This window comes from Myodes glareolus, chromosome 21 (genome assembly GCF_982192425.1).
Source record: "Myodes glareolus chromosome 21, mMyoGla1.1, whole genome shotgun sequence".
NCBI lineage: Eukaryota > Metazoa > Chordata > Mammalia > Rodentia > Cricetidae > Myodes > Myodes glareolus.
Window position 1 is genome coordinate 50,019,666 of NC_142046.1, and position 21,894 is coordinate 50,041,559.

Consider the following 21,894-nt stretch of genomic DNA (forward strand, 5'->3'; position numbering starts at 1 on the left):
GGAGAGGATGGTGGGAAATTTACTGATGGCAGAACCACTTAATAGTTGGGAGGCAGCTGATCAGCAGTGCAGGCAAATCCAATAGCAGTGGAGGCATAGTTGGCAGTGCAGGAGCAAGCTCTAAGAAAGATAATATTGTTGACCAGCCTTGGGCGGGGAGGACAAAGGGAGGGGAAGGAAATAATGGTGATTTCACGTGTTGCTCATGTGTATTTGAGATAGCAAGTAGATATGAGAGAAAGTCATTAAAATTAGAAAGGAGGAAGCAAAATTTTCTCCTTAAATATTCTTTCATTTGAAAAGCATTTATAAGTCTTTTTACGGTATAGGTACAATATTAAAGATCTTTATGTTTATGGAGCTTGTTTTGCTGGAAATAGACTATTATTGTATACCTTTAAAATTAAGACAATTAGACTATACAGAAGCAAAAAGAAATGTGGGGGCAAAATTACCAGAATTAAATGGCTTTTTATATGTAAATTATGAAATAGTTAAAAGATTATAGGAAAGGATGTCATTATTTATAATAAAACCCAAAAAGAACAGCACCACAGGAGTATCCATTCCAGCCTTGTACAAGAAGTACTGGCAGAAAACATTCAAATACTCTTGGGGGCCATCAACGACAAGCTGAACAAAGATGTTAATTAACGTTTACATTAACTTAAGAAATGTTATATTAATTTTAGATATAATATAATAAATATATACCAATTTTAGATTGAAGAACCTAATACTTGTTGTGTAGGTTCTTGTCACATAGAAATATAAATAACTCTGAGTAAAATTTCGCATATATTACTGAGATCTGGCTAATAGACCAGGGGAAAAGCGGGTCAGGTTTCCACAGGGAAAGGTGCAGGGAGCTGCCGGGATGCAGGGTAGCCATGGGGAGGGCCAGCCTTCCGCTTCCCCCAGAATACCAGTAGGTGTCCAAAGTGCACCTTGAAACTATTGGAAGAGATTTTTAGTCATAATTTCTAGTAATAATTGCAGAACTGATTGGTGAATTCAAATGTATTTTTAGTAAATAGCTGCATAGTTGTTTTTTTTAAAAAAAACTTGGACTTTCAACATATAGTCTACTGGCTAAAAATAAACCTTTCCAATAGGAAAAAATGTTTAATTGCTCTAATAAATGAAGAAATCCTACAAATAAATTTAGAAAATATTCATGTTAAAGGGGGTAAAGCTAGACAGTACATAAGTTTATTCTTCACCTGGAAGCAAAGCCTGGATGGTTCTAAACATATGGACAGGATATTTCTCTCCTGACAAAGGGAAAATCAAAACTACACTGAGAATCTGCTTTTCATCTCAGACTGGAAAAGAGGAAGATGCGTGGAGGTTCGGGACATGACTGCTCTTTCTTTTGAGAGTTTAAATTAATTAGTAAATTTTCTATATAAAAAAATTACAAAAGCACAGACCCCTTTGCCCTACAATGTTTGGATCCAGGATGAATCCCGCCATGCCCTACAACACACCAAGCCTGTTGTTGCAGCGCTTCTAGAGGCTGGGTGCTACCGCGTGTCAGTGAGCAGAGCAGACTAGAAAGTTCCAGTTTATTCTTACACTTCGGTGCTCTCTCAACTGATTTGGAAGCCACCCAAGACACATTATAAAGGAAAAACCCCAAGTCCAGAGCAAAGTCCACAGTCTGCAATAATTTGTGTGATTGGGTGGGGTATGAGAATACGTATTCAGTTTTGTTTATGCAAAATAACCCTGGCCGCAAAAAAAAAAAAAAAAAAAAGAAAAGAAAAGATTGACTGCGGTTTCCTGTCAAAGGAAGAAAGGGGATTAAGATAACAGGGACAGTGTTAGAATTAGATGGCTTTTAATTTATGATTTGTGAACCTTAGAATTTTTTTTTCTCCCACTATTAGTACACTCAGAAATAAAAAAAAAATGATTTTTTTCTTGTCCCCACATATCATCTCCTTCCTGAGTTGTTCTTGCCTGTTTATGGTCACTTCTAGAGACAGTGTCGTTTTCTTCAATGGTGTAGCTTTTGGGGGACTGGTTAGGAACAAGGAATTCAGAGGCAAAGTAAGGAAGGGAGTAGAGGGTAGTGGGGTGAATATAGTCACAATATGTTTTATATATATATATAAATATACATATATATATTATAATACCCTCAAATGTTTATTTTTATAGGCTAGTAGAATAACCAATATATATTATAGGCAGTAACTCCCTCTTCCTCTCTCATATTTTCAATTAAGAAAGACATAAAAGGAGATTGCTCATTCTCTTATTACCACTGAGAGGAACTCAGGCACATGTCCAACTGAAAGTTGGCAAGTTGCATTTATAGGAACAAAATCAGAACACTTTGTAACTGGCTACCATTTGCTCTGCTTTTGGGTTATGTGTTTGTCTCTGTTGATTTAGGCCACCATGATAGAATGCCATCGACCAGGGGCTTAAGCAACAGACATTTAACTCTCACATTTGTAAAGGTTTGTGAAGTGTGGAAGTGTGAGATCTGGGTGCCCATAGTGTCCATTTGGGGGGTGAGTGGGAGGAGAGAGAAGGAGTAAAGGAAGGGGGAGATGGAGGGAGGCAGTAGTGGCTGCAGCCGCAGCAATCAAATCTCACCCTGAGAGCTCCACCCTTGCGACCTGCTCTTTCTCCAAAGGTTTCATCTCCTCACTCAAATGAGAATTTTTAACAGATGAGTTGTCAGAGCCACAGACTCCTTGAATTGCCGAGATGCTTTTAGGTCCTATGCGTAGATTCTGTTACAGCCTGGCCAATAAATATGTCTTCTCCCTCCTTCCTTTTGGTTATTCCTCTGATCATGAGAACTACAGTGAACAATATATCCTGTAAGGGAGCTCTCTTGGCTTGTTTCATTCGCAGTAGGTCCCCCTCTCGTGACCGTCGGCAAGAGGCTCTTCAACATGTCGAAGAGAGGAGGGAAAGAGAAAGAAGAGAGGTGACAAGGACTCGGTTTAGCATATATTTTCCCAGTCCTCATCAAAGTCCCGTGTGGGTTGATAAACCACCCTTGTTTGTACTGCTAAAGAGGCCAAAGCTCAGAATGGTGGGCTGAGGACCTGGGTCTATGCCTGTTGACTCAAGGCCTTCATGGCCTTTCACCACGCAAGCCCCTGAGGTAATACGTGGTGTTGGTGAGACAAGATGTGTGTTGTGAGAAGGGATGGCAAGGGAAGAAAAGGTGGGGGACGTGAGGACAGGGGGGAGAAGATGAGAAAGGGGATGTGTGCGTGGTGCTATAAATGACATCTTGGCTGCGCAATTTCCTGTGCTTTTTGCATTATCTGTTTATAAAGTAAAAATGTACTTTCTTTTTTTCCTCTGAGAAGGTGAAGTATGTGTTGACGTCTCTGTAAATTCTTCCCTTGAAGTCTGATGGGACTGACTCAGCCAGCTGGCTGGCTCTTCCTCTCTTAGTTGCTGATAAGAAAATATGCAAGCATTGGGGCAAGATTCTTATTTTTCTGTCTGGTTTCATAATGTGTAATGTAGGTGTTATCTTTGTTCATGCTTCAAATGGATGGACTAGATTCTCAGTCATAAATATTGAAATGCCTGCAGTAGAAATTAGAGGGGAAATTTAACCATATGTAGCCTAAAACTTGTAAATGGTGTAAGTAAAAAAAATGGATAAAAATGTTTTTTCTGGTGCCTTATTTCATAGCATCCTGATGAGAAGCGATTGGAAGGGCTCTCCAAGCAACTGGACTGGGATGTTCGGAGCATCCAACGCTGGTTTCGACAAAGACGCAACCAGGAAAAACCAAGCACCCTGACCAGGTTCTGCGAGAGCATGTAAGTTCATTTCTTCCTAAGTTTTAAAAAGAAAAACCTGTCTCGGTCCTCATGCCAACCCGGACGTGAAAAACAACAGATGTTGACAGACCCCAGCAGTCTTCATAAAGCATTACACCTGGTGGAAAAAATGGATCAGGAAAATCTGAAGGAACGGTAATTTGCAAGGCTTTGGGATTTCCAACGTGGATACAATAAATAAACTTTTCTTCCTAATGCAGTTGCTTCAAGGAAATAGATTTGAAGGCCTGCCATGGTGTTTACAACCAGTCATCTTGGAAATATAGCATTTGCATCCTTCACACATTTTGAATTGAGTAGACAGAATTTTATCAAGATATATTTTCCACTAATAAAAACTAAGATTTTTGGATATGCTAATCAAGGGGAAAATAACCAAGTCCAACATTCCTAGCAATTTAAGAAATAACTATATTCTATTAATGTATGCATCTTAATGAGGCATTGCTTGCCGGCAGGGGATATGTGAGAATGTCTTCTGTTTGTATCATGTGAATTTCATGGCGGGGAAACCGTGTGTAATAAAGCTGTTGAAGATAACGAAAGACAAGGGCTGTGCAGCCGGCTCAGTGGGTAATCTGAGCTCAGGTCCTCAGCATTCAGGGGAAAGCTGGGTGGCAGCATGCTTCTGCAGTCCTAGCACTGGGGAAGCAGATCCCGGAGCCTGCTGGTCAACCAGCCTGGCAGAATGGACGGATGAATTCCCTGTTGAATGAAAGACCTTGTTTCAAAAAAAAGTGAAAAGTGATTGAGGGAGTCACCTGCCAGACATCCACGTCTGGCCTCCACATGCATGCACAAGTACATAACCCATACACATACTTCAACACATGAGTGTGAGCCTGCACGAACGTGCGCGCACACACACACACACACACACACACACACACACACGTAATTGAAGATGTACCATAATATCGCCAGATGGTAGTATTGGATTCACTTAAGAAAATCAAAGGACGATCCAAACAACGAACATATCCCCAGCTAAGACGAGGCTCTAACCTGAGAGTAGAGCCCTGTGTGGACTTCATCTTATGGAACGTGGCCATTGCTGTGTATCGAGCCCTTTCTCTGGGGAGCTTTGGCCTGATGCCTAATGATTTCAACAGTGGTGCCGTTGAAACAGCACTTAGTCACAACCCTTTCTATTTTGAATTAGAGTTGCATTTGCTTTTTTCAGGTTTGTCTTTCGATTAAACCAAAAATGTATTTTGACATTGCATGATTAAGACTGAGAGAATGAATGGGATGCGGAATCGTACCCTAAGTTCCTGCAGCTGGGTAGATAGGAAGAGAATAAATGGGATCATCAGGAGAGTAGGATATTTATAAAATCTCAGGAGAAAAAAAGCCCACAGCTAAGTAGATACAATCTGTGAACTGCTTCTCATACATAAACGTAGTAGCGGTTCTTGGCAGGATTATGCATCTAGGCTGTGATTGGCAGCTGGATTTGCTCCTTGTCTTTGTTTTCTCCACCATCTCCAAAGAGCCTGGACTCCAACATTGACCATGAGTCTGAGCAGGAATCAGGTTGGATGCAGCATGCGCTCTACATCACCTGCTCTCTCTCCCTGGTCCAGGCAACTTCTTTGGTAGCACATTGTAGCCTCTTCTATCGCTGATATTATCATAGTTTTGTTTTTGAACACATATGTGTATAGGGAGCAGTAACCCGGGAATCTTCTGAAAGTGAAGTCTGAGTCCCTTGCTGGATAGGCAGCTGAGGTTCTGTGTCTTTAACAGGTCGGGAGCTGCTGGTCGTGTCACCTCCTGTACCACATTCTGAGTAACAGTCACCCCTGGATTCACATCTGTGTCCTTCCTTGGTCTTGTTCACTTAGTCCTGACCCAGGTACCCCGGTGAATATTCATGTTATCTTTAGTTAAAAATACTTCTAGTTGAGTCCTGGAGGTGTGGCAGTGTACAGGCACGATGGAGAGGGAGGACAACATGGAAGGCATGTGTTATGTTCTCTCCCCACAAGTAGCTTATTGTACCCGTGTCAGACAGATAAGACTTGAACATGCATGGAGAAGTCCATGGTCCACATTAAATGATAATCAGATATATGTGTTAAATGATTGATACAAACAGTCAGAGACTGAAGATCCAAACAGAAAGATCAGCTGTTGGAGGCATGTGGACCTTCCTGGTACAACCACTGGGCCAGTGCTACCACTTGGTCCATTTGCATGACCCAGTGATGATGAACTCTTATTGGACACGGTTGACGGTTCTGTATACCCAAGAACTGTTGTTTGCGATCTTCTGGTGGATGCTGGTGCATTTCTTCTCCAGATCTATTCTCTAACATCTTTATCTTCTTACTCTACCTTATTCTTCCCAGAGATCATTTCCTCTCATCAACTACTTCCTAAGTCATACGTGCCCAGTGCAGATAATTCTACCAAGGTATCATTCTGTTCTCTGCAGCATTTTGTTTTGCAAATATGATAACTCCCAAAACATCATTCTAAATTATCCTTTCCCCAAGGTCTGTTGCTTTAAAACTTTGATGATTTTTCAACAACTGGAGGTTCAGTATTAGACTTCTGATGCTGATAACCAGATTCTGGCCTTAGCCTGTTATAGGTCTGTCCAAATGATGCCTTTCTTCTATAGGGCTGAACTTTCTTTGCCCATGCCTTATCCACTTGCCTAATGTAATATTCCTACCCTAAAATACCTGCTACTTCTGGTTGCCCTTCTATCGCCTACCGATTCTTCTAATCCTAGGCACAGCCCAAAGTATGGCCTGACTCATGGCTTTGAACTGGACACAACTTCTTTCAAATTCTCAGAGCACCTACTACAATTATTGAAGTTAAAATTAGAAACTCTTCCTGCTTTGTATGATGACTTAACTGTTCTTAATCTCTTAGTTGTTTCATAACTGACAGTTAAAGAAAACAAGGACCACACACATTCTTCTTAGCCTTTCCCATAACACAGACTACCAAATATTGACTGATGATGGTTTAAAATGGCATCGTGCTGGAAGGAGTCATTGATCTCACTTGCCACATGCTCCCACAGCAGAAGAATGCCTGCTACATACTAACCTAGTATAAATATTTTTAGGTAAATTTTCCAGCTTTGGAAACTGAATGGAAATTTCAAAGACAGAAATTCTAAGAGCTGGGTACATGGTACAAGCCTATGGATCCAGTTAGTCAGGAAGCTGATGGAGAGGGTTCTTGAAGTCTTCAGAATATAGTGAGATCCCTATCTCAAAATAAACAGAACAAATCAAATAATTCAAAGGAAAGGATGAAATGGTGAAGGAGAAAATACTGAGAGGGTGTAAGTAGAATTATACTGGTCATGTGTGCACATGAGTTATTTTTTTAACCTTTAAAACAATGATCTAGAAGAATAGTTGTCAACCAGGGAAGCTGTACTTACTGTTTTGTCAACACAACACAACTTACAGTTATCTGGGAAGAGGGAATCTCAAGAAATTACCTTGATCAGACTGACCTGTGGCCATGTCTATGGGATATTTTGTTTGGTAAATGGCTTATTTGGTAAGGTTCAGGCCTCTGTGGGCAATGCCATCATTGGACAGGTAGTTCTGAGTTGTGTATAAAAGCAGAAAGAGACATCCATGGAGAGCAAACCATTAGGCAGCATTTCTTAACGGTCTCTGTGCTGGGTAGTCTTGTGTCAACTTGATATAAGCTAAAGTCATTTGAGAGGAGAGAATCTCAACTGAGAAAATGTCTGTATAAGATCTGGTGTAGGCAGGCCTGTATGATATTTTCTAGTTGGTAATTGGTGGGGGAAGTGCTGTGGGACAATGGCTTTACCCTGTAAAGTTGTGTTTCTTGCATTTGGTAAATAAAATGCTGATTGGCCCATTGCCAGGCAGAAAGTTTAGGTGGGGCAACCAGGCTGGAAGTAGAGGTGGGACAATGAGAATAAGAGAATTCTGGGAGGAGGAAAGAGTCAGTCTGCAGTTGTTACTCAGAGACAAAGGAAGCCAGACACAGAGCAAGCAAGATGTGACTGCCTCACCAAAAAAGGTACCAAGCTATGTGGCTAACACAGACAAGATTTGTGGGCTAATATAAGTTATAAGAGCTAATAAGAAGCCTGAGCTACTAGGCCAATCAGTTTATAATTAATGTAGACCTCTATGTGATTCTTTGGGACTGAACAACTGCAGGACCAGGTGGGGCAGAAAACTCGGTCAACAGGGAGGTCCATTCCACTGTGGGTGGTGCCATCCCTGGGCTGGTGGTCCTGGATTCTATAAAAAAGCAGGCTAAACAAGCCATGAGGAGCAAGCCAGTAAGCAGTGTTCCTCCATGGTCATCAGTGTCACCTCCAAGTTCCTGTTTAAAGTCCTGTCTTGACTTCCTTTGATGATGAACTATGATGTGGAAGTGTAAGCCAGTTAAACCCTTTCCTCTCCAAGTTCCTTTGGTCACAGTGTTTCATCAGAACCATAGCAACCCTAACTAAGACAGTCTCTGAGTTAATTCCTGCATTGATACTTTCCTCAATGATGAATTGTGATTGGGAAAGATAAGGCAAAAAAAAAAAAACCATTTCCTCTACAAGTTGCTTTTCGTCAGTATTTTATCTCAGCAACAGAAAGTAAACTAAAACAGATTGGTATTGTGAACATGGGGTATTGTATTGCTGTAATAGACTTGACCGTATTGTTGGGAAGAAACTTAATGGTATATTCTGTGGGAGCTTGGAAGATAATGCTGAGAGAAATTCAGATGATGAAGATTTGGCTTGTTAAGTTTCAGAGGAGAGTTTGAGAGTCAGCCCCTCAAAAGACTCTATCATGCTGTTTGTGTGATATGTTTAAACTAAGAATCTGGCTTCTGGTCAGCTAGGATTAAAGACTCAACTATGATTAACAGGAGACCAGCACCATTGAAAGCGAAACCTTTGCTTTAGTGAAACAATCAAAATGCTGGTTAGTGGGGATTGAGAAATCATCTATGATGAATAAGGAACCAACGTTACCGAGGAGAAATCTGGGAAGTATTTCCTCAGGATCAGCAAACAAAAGCTGTGATCCAGTAGGGAGCCAAGGTATTAGAACGTGGTGATGTGTAAGAGTCTCCCACAAAAGACTGGTTTTGAAGGGGTGAAGGTGTCAGAGTAGCTGAGACTTGGTGCCATGCAGGGTTAGACTCCCTGTAGAGAGACCAGGAGACCATTGGCGAAGATAAAGCCTTGGTTGCAGTGGAGCCCCGAGGATTGAAAGGCTAATAAAGACTGTGAAGCTTGGTACTCTAGGAAACCAGGAGACTACTGATGAAGGGATCTCCTCAGCTGTAGAGGAGATTAGTGCTCTGGGGATGCTGGGATGGTGAGATGACTGCCAAGGATAACAGTTGTGTGGAATTAAACCCACTTGAGCCAACAAGACAAGGTGTGGGTGCTGTAGATAGCAAATCTAGAGAAATGGAGGTATCCAAGCCTGTTCGGCCCCAGAAGGTCAAGAGTGAGTCCTGAACACCTGACTGAACTTTTTACACTTTTTGACTTTGGTTTTGCTTTGCTCTGAGTGTAATTGTGCTGGGGTTTTTTTTCTCCCTTTTAGAACTAAAAGAGTATGTAATTTATTGTGCAGGAACCCACAGATAAGAGACTGGATCCTAATAATTAAGAGAACTTAGACTTTTAAACTGTTAAAAAAAATTAGTATGCATTTTAAAAAGCTGGATTGTGTTTATATTGTGATATTAACATGAGACATTGGGGACAAACAGCAAAGGAAAGATTATGGCTGAACAGTGATGGGTTTGTGTGCTAAGTTGACAAGGGGTCCGTGGAACTGGTTAGCTTTTTTTCAACATTACACAAACTAGAGTCACCTAGGAAGAGGGACATCGGCTGAGGAATTGCCTCTATCAGATTGTCCTGTGGGCAGATCTGCAGAGCATTTTACTGGTTAATGGTTGATGTGGAAGTGTCCAAAACATGAAGGGTAGTGTCGCCCCAGGGCAGATGGTCCTGGCTTCTGTGAGAAAGCAGGCCAAGAGATCCATGGAGAGCAACCCATTAAGCAGTGTGCCTCCATGCCCTCTGCTTCCCTTCCTGTCTCTGAGTTCCTGCCTTGGCTTCCCTGCCTGGTGGGCTGGAAAGAATAAGCCAAATAAACCCTTTCCTGCTCATGTTGTTTTTGGTCAGTCTTTCGTGTCAGCAACAGAAAGCAAACAAGAACAGGCATATTTTATCATCACCTAGTGAGCTTTCCAAATGCATGTGCAAGGTGTTTACCCCCGGGTGTTTAGGCATGGCTATTTTATATGTGTCCCTAGTGCAATAACTTTCTCATTCCTCATCTTTCCACAGTCTGTTTCCTGGTTAAAGGAGGTGAGTGCTATTCAAAAGGCCTAAAGTCATATTAGAAAGCCAGAGAACACAAACTTGCTGATTGCAGATAATGAATATACATATATATATGGGTAATATATTTATATTCATAAATATATTTATATATTATATATAATATATATTCATATATATGGATAATAATAATGGAATATGTACATATATATAATCTGTAATTTTCTGTTATATAAGCTTTTCTTGAAGAAACTATGGACTCCCTTCAGGGAATAATTGTGTTTTTGTTTCCTGTCAGTATGAAGTAGCACTGATGTGCTGGCTGAAGAATGCTGTGCACACTGGTGGTGAGATGGTGAGGCCAGGGTCTACAGACTAAGTAGAGGTTGTCCAGTGAGTAATGTTCAGAAACAGGGATGTGTTTCCCTGCTCCGCACACATGAAGTAGGCACTCACAGCCGTGTCAGCGTTGATGACCGTTTCCTCACAAAGCATCTGAATCTTTATTGGCAGCTGAAATAGAGGTTTTTGTTGTTGCTTTTTGCTGTTTTGTTTGTTTTTGTAAGAAAATGAAGAATTTATAAAAGAAGATGCCATGTGAGACATTTTTGAAGAAACTGGTTCAGGATGGAAGTGGATGCTGGTTGGAATGAATGGGAACTCCACTATCATTCTCTGGAAATCTTAGGAGAGTCATGTTTCCTCTTCCAGGCAATGTAACGTAGGTCACATCTGCAGGGAATCAGGAGGAGGCAGGGGCAAGGTGTTAGTGTAAACTGCGTCCTTGTCACCAGTACCCGCCTGTCTTCAGCATTCCTTAATGCCATGGGGCATATTTACTAGTGCGTGTCAGAGAGTCAGTATCCTATATGGCTTTCATTTAAGCAGTCTGTAATTGATTGGAAGGATGAAGTTTCCATGTGATAACCTTAAAATGTAAGGTTAAAAAAAACAACCATGCATCCAAGATTAGTGATAATTTCCTCAGCCTGAACATTTCTTCACATGGCAGTGAAGAACGGATCTTAGGTTCTAGGAGACAATGCCTGAAACTGCCTTTAGGAATTTCATCTCAGAATTAATATTTATTAAAATCACCCCCCAAATGCAGCAGTTTTGGGGTGGTACTCTATAGTGCCAGAGTCTTGAAGTTGTGGCTTTGTTTCTTCAAAGAAGTCCCGTGGTTTTCTTAATATAAGATTCCATTGGATTTGGGAGAACTTGCCAATGATAATGAAGGCTTAATCAATTGTCTTCATGCTATCAATTTGGTTACTGTGAGTGAAATAGCTATTTTATTTGGGTAAATGAACAGTGCTGTCATGTGCCCTTCAAGAGGAAATGGAAGTAATAATTGGGGTGGAGGAACAGGAATTGAATTGCCCAGGAAACAAGGAACCAAGACTCTTAGATCTTTTAATTTTAGATCATCCAACCACATCGTGTGGTAAATACCTTTACCAATTTTCATAACCAACAAATTTTCAACCAAATATCCCTATCTATTTCTCTGCCTTATTCTAGGAAGAAGCAAAATTTTATCAGAGAAAGAAACTGAAAATTGCTTTTACATCATGTCATGAAATGAACATCTTTTATAAAATTTACTAACAAAATTGGCAATTTCTTTTTGACATAGGTTCTTGCAAAGCCCAGACTGGACTTTAATAATGAATGCAATTATCTTTATTTATTATGGATGGCGGTGGTACTGCTGTGTGCAATGTGTGGCTATCTGTAGAACCCAGAGGATGCTCACCCTATGAAGACAGGCTCTCTTTATTGCCCTGGAGCTCACTGAGTGGGTGTGACTGGGTCTGCCTGTCTCTGCTTCCCTGATGTTGGAATTATAGTTGTATGCCACCATGCCTGGCTCTTTTATGTGGGTACTAGGGATCCAGACTCAGCTTCTCAAGCATTTTGCCAACGGAGCTCTCTAGCCAGCCTACAATACAGTTGCTGCTGCTGCTGGTGGTTTGTGTTTTTTGTTTGTTTGTTTTTTGGCTTGTTCTAGAGAGGGAATAAGAAATTTTTGTGGTCTAGAACGATGATGTCTTTTTTCTTTCAGTATTGGGATATAGAATCAGCAGTGTTTAGATCCAGAGTCTGAACAAAATCTAATCACACACTTGGAATCTTTGTTCTTGAAAAACACGGAATTTAGCCATAGATTGCCTTGGTGGTGGTGGGAGTGACTGCCCACAGATAAGAAAACATCCCTGGGTTGCTCAGTACCATCACCCAAAACAAACAAATGCCCCCTGCTCAGTGTGTGCTGTCTGCTGCTGTTGGACGCCATTATTTAAATACTTTATAGCCTGTGGGTTGTATTCGGGCCTTTTAGTTTCAGAGACAGAAGTCAGTAAGCTATCGTGTAAATAGCTGGGAAGTAAACCAGGATGGACTTCGTTATAATTATGACTTTGCCATTGTGGTTCCAAAGTAGCTGGAGACAGACAACACAAATGGGAATAGCCGGCTTCCAAGAAACCTTTATTTTATTGAGATTGAAATTTGAATATATCATTTTCATATTATGAAGTATTAGGTTTTTAAACCCTTTCACCCATTAAAAATGTAAAATTCTTCTGAGCCCTGAAACAACCGGCTGGATTCAGCCCAGTGACTCCTTGTTTGCCACGCTCTGCCTTGGGGTCATAAAACTATACTATTGTTTCTTTTGGCTTTCCAAGACAGATAATATGGTCCCCTCAGTGTCTGGCATAGTCACTTCCCAGAGTTCCCGTACCACAGGAACATCAGGACACATCTGGAATTGGATGTCAGTTACCAGTATTCCTAGGACGTGGTGTCTTGAAAGTCCAAAACTGCATTTAGCTCAACCCGGTGCTCATGGAAGTGGTCAGTGTCCTCACTGTGGTGTCACGGTCGTAGTGGGAGATCTGGAGAGGTGAAGTGGCCCCTAGACAGCATGTTGTTCTATGAGACTTTGATTTCAAGCCTTGCTCCTTTCTATTCTAGACCCGCAGTCTGTAGCAAAGTCGGCTCAGCCTTTCCATTTGGATTCAGCCCCTCACATTTCCCATGCCATATGGCTAGGCATCTCACCCCTGTGTACTGGCTAATTGCAAAAAAGCAGGCTTGGGCTAAAAATACCAGGCAAGGCATACCTTGGTCAGTTGGCAGCATATTTAGTACGTTTGTGCTCTGCTTACGTTTGGTCCATTGGTTTCACTTTAGATTCTAAATTTATAATGGTCTTTTAATGCTAATTTTCAAATAATTGTATCCAACGTGGAGCTGGATGAAGACAAAGAAGAGGAATAATCAAATTTATTAAGGCTAATATTCATAATGAATGTCCCCTTCCAGTTTTTAAACCTATAAACCATTTCTCCTTCTGTTTTGGCTATTTTAAACTTTATTTATTTCTGATTTAGAATAGTCCTGAAGTAGGTATAACCAATTTTGATTATGAAGAATTATAGAAATATGTATAGTGTTCATTAAAAATTAAGAGAAATTACTCAAAAATCTATTGTCCAGAAATAAATGTCTATTATTTAATACTTTCATAGTATCGCAGTTCATACACGTGCCCACACAAATATACACAGACACACAGTGCTGTGGATGTATGTTTAGTAGATTGATCCTACAGATAAACGGCAGATCTGGGAATGAGAGGGAGAAGAGTGAGCTGTCCATAGGCCTGTTCATTGGTGTTCAGTTCTGCCTGGGCATCTCCATCCTATACTTGTGTTTCAAGAACTGTGCTTGGGTTAGTATTTTATAGAGCCTCTCTTGTCAGGCTGCCCAAAGAAGACAGTTGAATCATCATGTCCTTGCAAGCGTCACAGCTCTGAATGTAAAGGGACCCTCTCTGACTATACCCACAGCTGTGAAGGGAAGGCATCCCGGATATCTACAGCTCTGAAGAGAAAGGTTATCCTGACTGTCAGGAAGTCTGGCTATACCTGAAGCTGTACTCCGACGCCTGATGGTCTCCCCGCAGGTTGTAGCAATCCTGCTCCGAGAGAGCCTCTACAGCTGCTCTATGCTCCTCTCTGCTAAGAGAGTTTTCCAGCAGAGGTGTCCATTGCTTCTCTGCTATGCTCCACTAGGGAGTTTCCCAGCAGAGACTCTGCTCTGCTCTGAGAAAAGAAGGCCTTCACCTAAAACTCATTCAAGAATTTTTTTTTGGTGGAGGGAGGGAGGAACCCAGGAGATTGGCTGCCTCTGCCAGGGTAGAAAAGGACAATTGCCGACTGGACAGACACAGGGGCTTTTATGGGCTTCTTAGGGGTGGATTTTTTCCAGGCAGAAGATTTTCAGGGTGGGAATTGGGCAGATTTCAATCCTTGAGCTTGGTTAAGCTCAAAGATTAACAAGATTTCATGCTCAGGGATTGTTGGTTTTCCTGCTCAGGGTTTGGTTGGTTTTCCTGCTTGGGGATTGCATGGCTTCATGCAGGGACAGAGTGTGTTTCTTTGCCTCTGATATCAGGCTCAAGTGTGCTTCTTTGCCTCCGGTTTTAGGGTCAGGGTGTGTTCCTTTGGTACTGGTTTCAGGACTAAAGTGTGTCTTTTTCACTGACTCCAATTTCAGGGCCAGGGTGTATTTCTTTGACTGATTCTGGCTTCAGGGTCAGGACTGTCTTTGGTTTCAGGGTGTATTTCTTTGACTGATTTTTGGTTTCAGGGTCAGAGCTGTCTCTGGTGTCAGGGTTAGAATGTATTCTTTTGACTGGTGGTTTTACCGTACAATCCTACTTTTTATCTTCATGATCTGTGAGTCATTTTCCTGTGAGTGATGACATGCAGTCTTGTGTGTTGAATTAACATACTCATCCCTACAAATGGTCACATGTAAAGTTGCATGACAGCAAAATAACATAAAGCACAAAATTTCATCATAAAAATCATAAAATCATAAAAGCATAAAGCATAAAATTTCATCAATGTTATGCTAAAACATGTAGACACCTAATAAAAACAGCAGCCCAATTTCTCATGTGTTAACTGATTAAAGAAATATTCAACCACTATAATAACTATGACACTTTTTTCTTGGAAAAGTCCTCGAGTTTATTGATGTTGGCATTTTGGTCTGCCCAGGCTGCCATAAGGAAATACCACGGACTGAGTGGCCTGAACAGAAATTATTTTGTCACTGTTCTGGAGGCTGAAAGGCTGAGGTCAAGCTTTCATTGAGTTTGGTTTCTCCCAAATTTTTCCTTGGTCACTACTTTGAGTAATTTCTCTCTCTTTTTATAAAGACATCAATCAAACCAAGCAGGGTCCTATCTGTATGACTCCATTTAGCCTTAGCCATCTTAAATGCTATTTACAAAGCTGTTCACCCTAGGAGCTAGAACTTCAACAAATAAATTTAGGAGATACGCTGGTCAAACACTATGAGTGTAGGAATGGTCACAGGCTGTGAGCCACTGGGAGGTGATTGAAGGAGGTTATCTGACATCATGGGGGAAATTGAACACCCAGGGATATGATGTGCATGCATGACTTATTTGTGGGTGTCTGCATGTGTGTGTTCCTACGCCACTCCGCTCTGCGCAGTGCATTGTTGCACCCTCTAATGGTTTTGGCAGAGGAAGTCATACATAAGCAAATAAGAAATTCACGTTAATGCTCACATCGGCAGACATTGCATTCTCGCAGGCCTCACAGAGAAACTGAGAGAACAGAATAGTGGTAATGAGGCAAACTGTGGAGCCAGGCAGTCTGAATCCATGCCTCCTTTTAAATAAAGCCCTGTGGGATGTTTAGAAGAATAGGTTGCCAACCCTAAACTTGTTTATAAAACGTGTATTGATAGTGGCTACCATGTGCGGTTGTTGAGTTCATATACAGAGGTGGGCTGGACCTAGTACAAGTGTAGTGAGCATCAATTACCTTTCGTGTTACACATTTAAAGTTGAGGAAATGTGTGAAGTAGCAAAACCTGTTACTCTTCCATTCCTTTCCCTTGCCAGTGGGCTACTTCAAAGCCGTAACTACCTCATTTAAAAGAGGTAGCTCTGGTGATGTCTAGGGGAAGAGAGCTAAGGAGATGCAAGGACAGCAGGCTTTCAATTTGCAAAGAAGCTCCTATAGGGGCTGGAGAGATGGCTCAGAGGTTAAGAGCATTGCCTGCTCTTCCAAAGGTCCTGAGTTCAATTCCCGTCAACCACATGGTGGCTCACAACCATCTGTAATGAGGTCTGGTGCCCTCTTCTGGCCTGCAGGCATACACACAGACACAATATTGTATACATAATAAATAGATAAATATTAAAATTTAAAAAAGAATATTTTTTTAAAAAGAAGCTCTTATAGTCTGTGGAACCCAAAGAGGCAGAATCCGCGTGAATCTGCAGAACTGTGGACTGGGACATTACACACACATGAGAAAAAAAAAAAAGATATAAAACCAACGTGAGACCAGCGCCTAGGCACCATTGGCCTGCTGCGGTGCCAGGATGTGGCAGCAGTGGAGAAGAAAAGGTGTCCTACTTCAGCAGGGAGCGATACCTGCTGTGTGTGCAGAAGTCAAGGCTTTTGAAGCACCACACGAGAAATGTCAGAACATGCAGTGAATATCTTTGAACCACAGAGGTTTAAAATCTGCCCAAGTGATTCTGAGGGGACACAGCTTGCCTCTCCCAGGGAGGAGGAACAGAACCTGGTGCCCAGTGGCTCTGGCCTTGATAAAGCCTCATCTGCTTTGGCAGGACAGTGTGACCAGCCTTAGCAGGTCAGTGTGGCTCCTGGAGAGACGTGGTTTAACACACAGTCATTATTAGCTCTAAGGGCTGAGGTAGCAATGTGATTGAACAGATTTGAGGGTAGGCGTCAGATGCTCCTGGTTCATGTTTTCGCTCAAGTTGTGTTACCTCGGTGAATAAATTCGCTCCATCAGACGGTGCTGGTACAAAGGGAAATTATAAACTCCTATTGGGGTGATCCTGGGAACAAATGAGATAGGGTATGTATAGTGATAGGGTATGCGTAGTGTGCGCTTTGCTATGTCCGCTTCCCTTTCCACTGGGCTCACAAAGCTAAGCAAACATTTCTGGAACTCACAAGGGCAGTGAATTCTACTTATTAGCAAAGTTGTCCAACGTCTTAGCTAGGCCGCCATTCCCTGAAATACTTGAGTACAGCACCTCTTCTCCAGGACCTCGTTACTGCTGCTCTCTTAGATATTCTGAGTTTTGTATCCTAATTTGCCATCAAGAAAGCTGTTTTAAGTCAGACTTGGTTGTAACATGAAGGGCCGGCTTGTTGGGGTTTCTGTCCCACCCGGTACCCTATTGCCGGCATACCCCAAGGAAAAATCACACACAGGACTCCATAAGGTTATAAACTGATTGGCCCATTAGGTCAGGCTCCTTATTAGTTCTTATAACTTATGTTACCCCATTATCCTTATCTACATTAGCCACATGGCTCCGTACCTTTCTCAGCTGGGCAAGTTACATGTTGCCTCTTCGGTGGTCTGCACAGGAGTGACGGAGGGAGCTTCTCCTCCCTAGCCTTCTCCTATTCTCATTGCCCCGCCTCTACTTCCTGTCTGGTTGACCCGCCTCTACTTCCTGCCTGGCCAATCAGCGTTTTATTAAAATAAATGATTGACAGAATACAAACAATTATCCTGTACCACTTGGTGGCACTTTTTTAAAATGTAGACTACGCTGCTTTTCAAATTTTCATTTTATTTTGTGCATATGGGTGTTTTGCCTACATGTTCATCTGTATACCATGTGTGTGCCTGGTGCTAAGGGAGACCAGAAGAGGGTACTGAATTACCTGAACCTGGAGTTAGAGAGGGCTGTGAGCAGCCGTGTGGGTGTTGGGAATCGTGCCTGGGTCCACTGAAAGAGCAGCCAGTGCTCTTAACCACGGAGCCATTTCTCCAGTTCTGTAGCACTTAATTTTAATGTCTATGTTTAAAAGGCTGAGTCAGGAAGACAGTGAATTTAAGGTCAGCCTGACTACACAGGGAATTTGAAGAAAGTCTGGGATACAGGGCAAGACCCTATCGCAAAGCAACGACAACAAAACCAAATAAAGCAAGAAAGAGAGAGAGACTTTTGTGTTGTGTTATGGGGAAGGAGGCGCTTTGTGGTTCCTTCTCAGGGCAGACAATTTGTGTCTTAGTGTTTAGCTTCCTTCTGGCTGTTCATCGCCCTCAGTGATTAGCTCACAGTGACCACATTCCCATTCAGGAGGCCAGAAAGGGAATAATAGAGTCCTTAAAGGATCCCCAGCCATTGCTGATATGACTGATTGTCTTCAGAGTTGGTTACTAGAACTTTCTTCCTGAGGTTGGAGCACAGTCCCTAGTAACTGAATGAGGAGTGAATGTGGAGGTGTGTAAGATACTGGGTGGGAGAAGATGGGCCCAGCTAGTTTTCAGATGGGAGGATTTGAACAGATTCCAGATGATTACAGGGGAGATGGGTTAGATTACTCACGGGCCCCTCCAAATGTAACTTCATAGTGAGCCTTCATATGCTAAGAAATTTACCTGAAAGAGAATCAGGTGAGCCACTCTCATTTTAAATGCAAAATGAGCTGTTGGCAATGGCTACAAAGCTATTGTGATTTGGAAGCATTAAATACGTTAGAAAAAGAATTATGTTAAAGTTGTCTGCTGCTGCTTATCTGTGTATGGTATCTTAGCACGTGTTTGATGGGAGGTTAGGGATGCTGTTCCGCAGATCTCCTATGCCTGAGGCTATTGGTGCAAACACGGATATTCTTGCTTACATCAGCATAATCTGTCTAGGGTTAACAGAAATGACAGTAAAGCCCCACATCACAACCATACTGCGTATTTCACGAAGGGTCTGCTAACTCCTCTGTTTAGTCAGGAATAATGAAACGAAAGGCTTTTGGCTTTCGTGTCGTCCAATATCGATATAATGGGCACTCCGTGGTTGCCTGCGTCTTACATCGTGGAAAGAGCAGAGAAAAGAGATAGTCACTGAAGCTGGGTGAAGATGTAATAAGGTCTCTAAATTTAAACAGCACCCCGGTGGAAGACGCTAGGTGCCCAACGCCCCTCTTGCCCATGAAGAAACTGGGAAGGAAGTGGCACAGTGACAGTTAGCTCCCTAGTGTCACAGTTTGGTTTTGTCTCCAGCTCTTCCTAAATTATTTCTCAGGTACAGGGCTGGCTCCAGGGTGCTATCGGGAGCTGTGGTGAGAGCAGGTATGGAGAAGGGCTGGGGCAGGGCTCGTTACTTGCAGCAGCTTCCTTGCTCCTCCGGCGCTCAAGGTATTGAAACCCCGCGGAGAGAACCTTCAGCTTCCTTCTGGCCATGCTCGTAGGATGCTTGCTCTGCAGCCCTGGTGGCTGATGTCCTCCTCATTCCTTGTATCCGTCTCTGCTGTGTCCAATATGCTGGAACCCTGGGTCCCGAGGCTTTGCCTTATGTGCCTTTGCATCCCCATGGCTCAGCCTGATGCCTGGCACTTAGGAAGATTCCAATAAATATCTATAACGTGAGACAGTTATTTGGACTTCAGGAACCGCTTTGCACCTTTGGGGACCAGCAAATTGACTTTCATTGGAGAAAGCTTGAGTTCCAGGGAAGGCTGACAGGGGAGGGGGGCACGTGGGGAGGGCATTCTGTCTGAGGGGTAAATTTGAGGATGCTGACAGTGGCAGATGCAGGGTGGAGAACGCCCTGGAAGGTGCAGAGGCTGCAGCAGGGAGCGGGAAGCATGGTGTGCTCATCTGTGAGACTCGAGTAAGCATGGAGAAGGATGAGCAAGGACAGACAAAAGGCAGCTGAGCCCTGCATGGCCAGCTCAGACTGTGTCCTCTCGATACTGAGGGCCACCTGCTCTTCTGCTCCAGTGTCACCACTTGTGCTGCTTTCACGGAAATGCCATGGTTACTGAGCGCTGCTCCCTTAAGAGCAGAGTTGGGTTTGCGTTGTCTGATAGCATCCTATGACTGAGCTAGTAATTCTTTTATATATATATATATATATACATACATATATATATATATATATATATATATATATATATATATATATATATGAACATTTTGCTCACTAAACATAAGTCTTTCTCTACTAGACATGCAATGGTGATTTTGAATATGTACCTTCCTGCACTCATGTGATCTTCCAGCCTCTTCTGAAGGAAGATGGGGGCTATTACAATACATAAATTGACATGATGTTCCTCCACACCCTGAAATATGTATGCCATAGACATGGAAAGTTGAGCATCAAAAGGTCAAGAAAGTAAAACTAAATTAAATTATCATCTTTCTATTAACTATACCTGTTTTGCCTTGTTTGTCTAGAAGTCTACTGTTCTCTCCATTGGGCAAGAGAGCCAAGTTATTATATCATGTTCTACAGAAAAAAAAAAACCTGCCAGGATATGGGACCAATGATGATGGGTATTATACTATTAACTCAGTCCTCTGCAATGAAAGTCAAACAAAAAATAAAGTTAAATTAAAAATATCCAAATCAACAACAATGAACCCAACAAAGAGTCAGGAAAGCATGAATGTGCTTGTGAGCTTCTGTGGTCTAGTGAAGACTTGAGACTAGGAATGTCCCAGAAATTCCAGAACAAATCATGCACCCTCAGAATCTTATCCACTTCATTTTCCCTTTGGTTATGGAGGACCAGTTACATGGAAGGGGCTTTTTTGTTTGTTTGTTTTGAGACAGGGTTCTCTGTTTAGCCCTGGCTGTCCTGGAACTCACTCTGTAGACCAGGCTGGCCTCGAACTCACAAAGATCTGCCTGCCTCTGCCTCCCAAGTGCTGAGATTAAAGGTGTGTGCCACCACCACTGCTTAGTGTGGACGGGTTTGTTACTTGACACCAAATCCCTGTTTTCTAGTGCTCAGAGTTGAGGAGGGACATGGGGCATGGCAGTTTAGATCAGCCACAAGAGCATTCAGCTGCTCTTGTTCATGGACTGAGACCTGATGTTGTGCTGAGTAAACTAGTAAATGAGATTCAAGAGCACTATATCTAAAAATCGGTGAGGATCCATTTCTGTATATGTACATTACAATGTCTTTGGGGGGCAAAATGGGTTTTGAAGCATACAGCCCGAGATAAATGTCGGTTTTACTTATACAATTTCTGTCATTTGAAGGACCAGCTTTTGTCCAGGAATCTCTTTGTTATACAAGTGAGCATTGTGTAGTAAGATCCAGCCAGACCTTCCTATGATGTCTGCACCTGGAGACCCAGTGAGTCTGAATTGCCATACACACTCAGAAGCCATCAATGAACTGGTTTCTTGTTCTTTCTGAGTGACTGGGTAAAGGTGAGGCCAGGACGAGGCAAATGGCCAGTGGGAAAGGAGTAGTGGAAATACTTTATGGTTTATATCAAGTCCAGTACAGTGGCCTGAAGATTGGTGCACGTTTGCGGAAACATGGGAACCAAGCGAGGAATTTTCAGTATACGAGGAAGGTGGTCTGCGTGATATTTTGGATTAAGAGATGAGGGACTGAAAGCCGCAGGTAGCACATGTCAATGACAGAGATCAAAAAGATGGTTGAATGCAGAATCTTTCTAATGCAGTTATCTACTGGTCCTTTCCATTCAACAGTGTTTTCTTCCTTTGTTCATTGAGATGATGCTTCTCAGGATGGGGAGGTAGTTCAGTTGTTATAATACCAGTCTAGATGTGTGAAGCCTCAGGTTTCATCCGAGTGCCACAGAAACTGGATGTGGTGGCGCACATCTATAACTCCAGTGCTCCGGAAGTAGAGCATTGAGGATCG

At 42.3% G+C, this 21,894-nt stretch overlaps 1 protein-coding gene across 2 annotated transcripts in view; it reads left to right on the top strand.

The window, feature by feature from the left end:
- Positions 1-21,894, top strand: part of Cers6 (ceramide synthase 6) — a 244,418-nt gene that overhangs the window by 68,464 nt on the left and 154,060 nt on the right. For both annotated transcript variants that reach the window (XM_048425933.3, XM_048425934.3), the window contains exon 3: positions 3,677-3,807. In XM_048425933.3, coding sequence (XP_048281890.2) covers positions 3,677-3,807 — 131 coding nt within the window. The remainder of the gene's footprint in view (positions 1-3,676; positions 3,808-21,894) is intronic.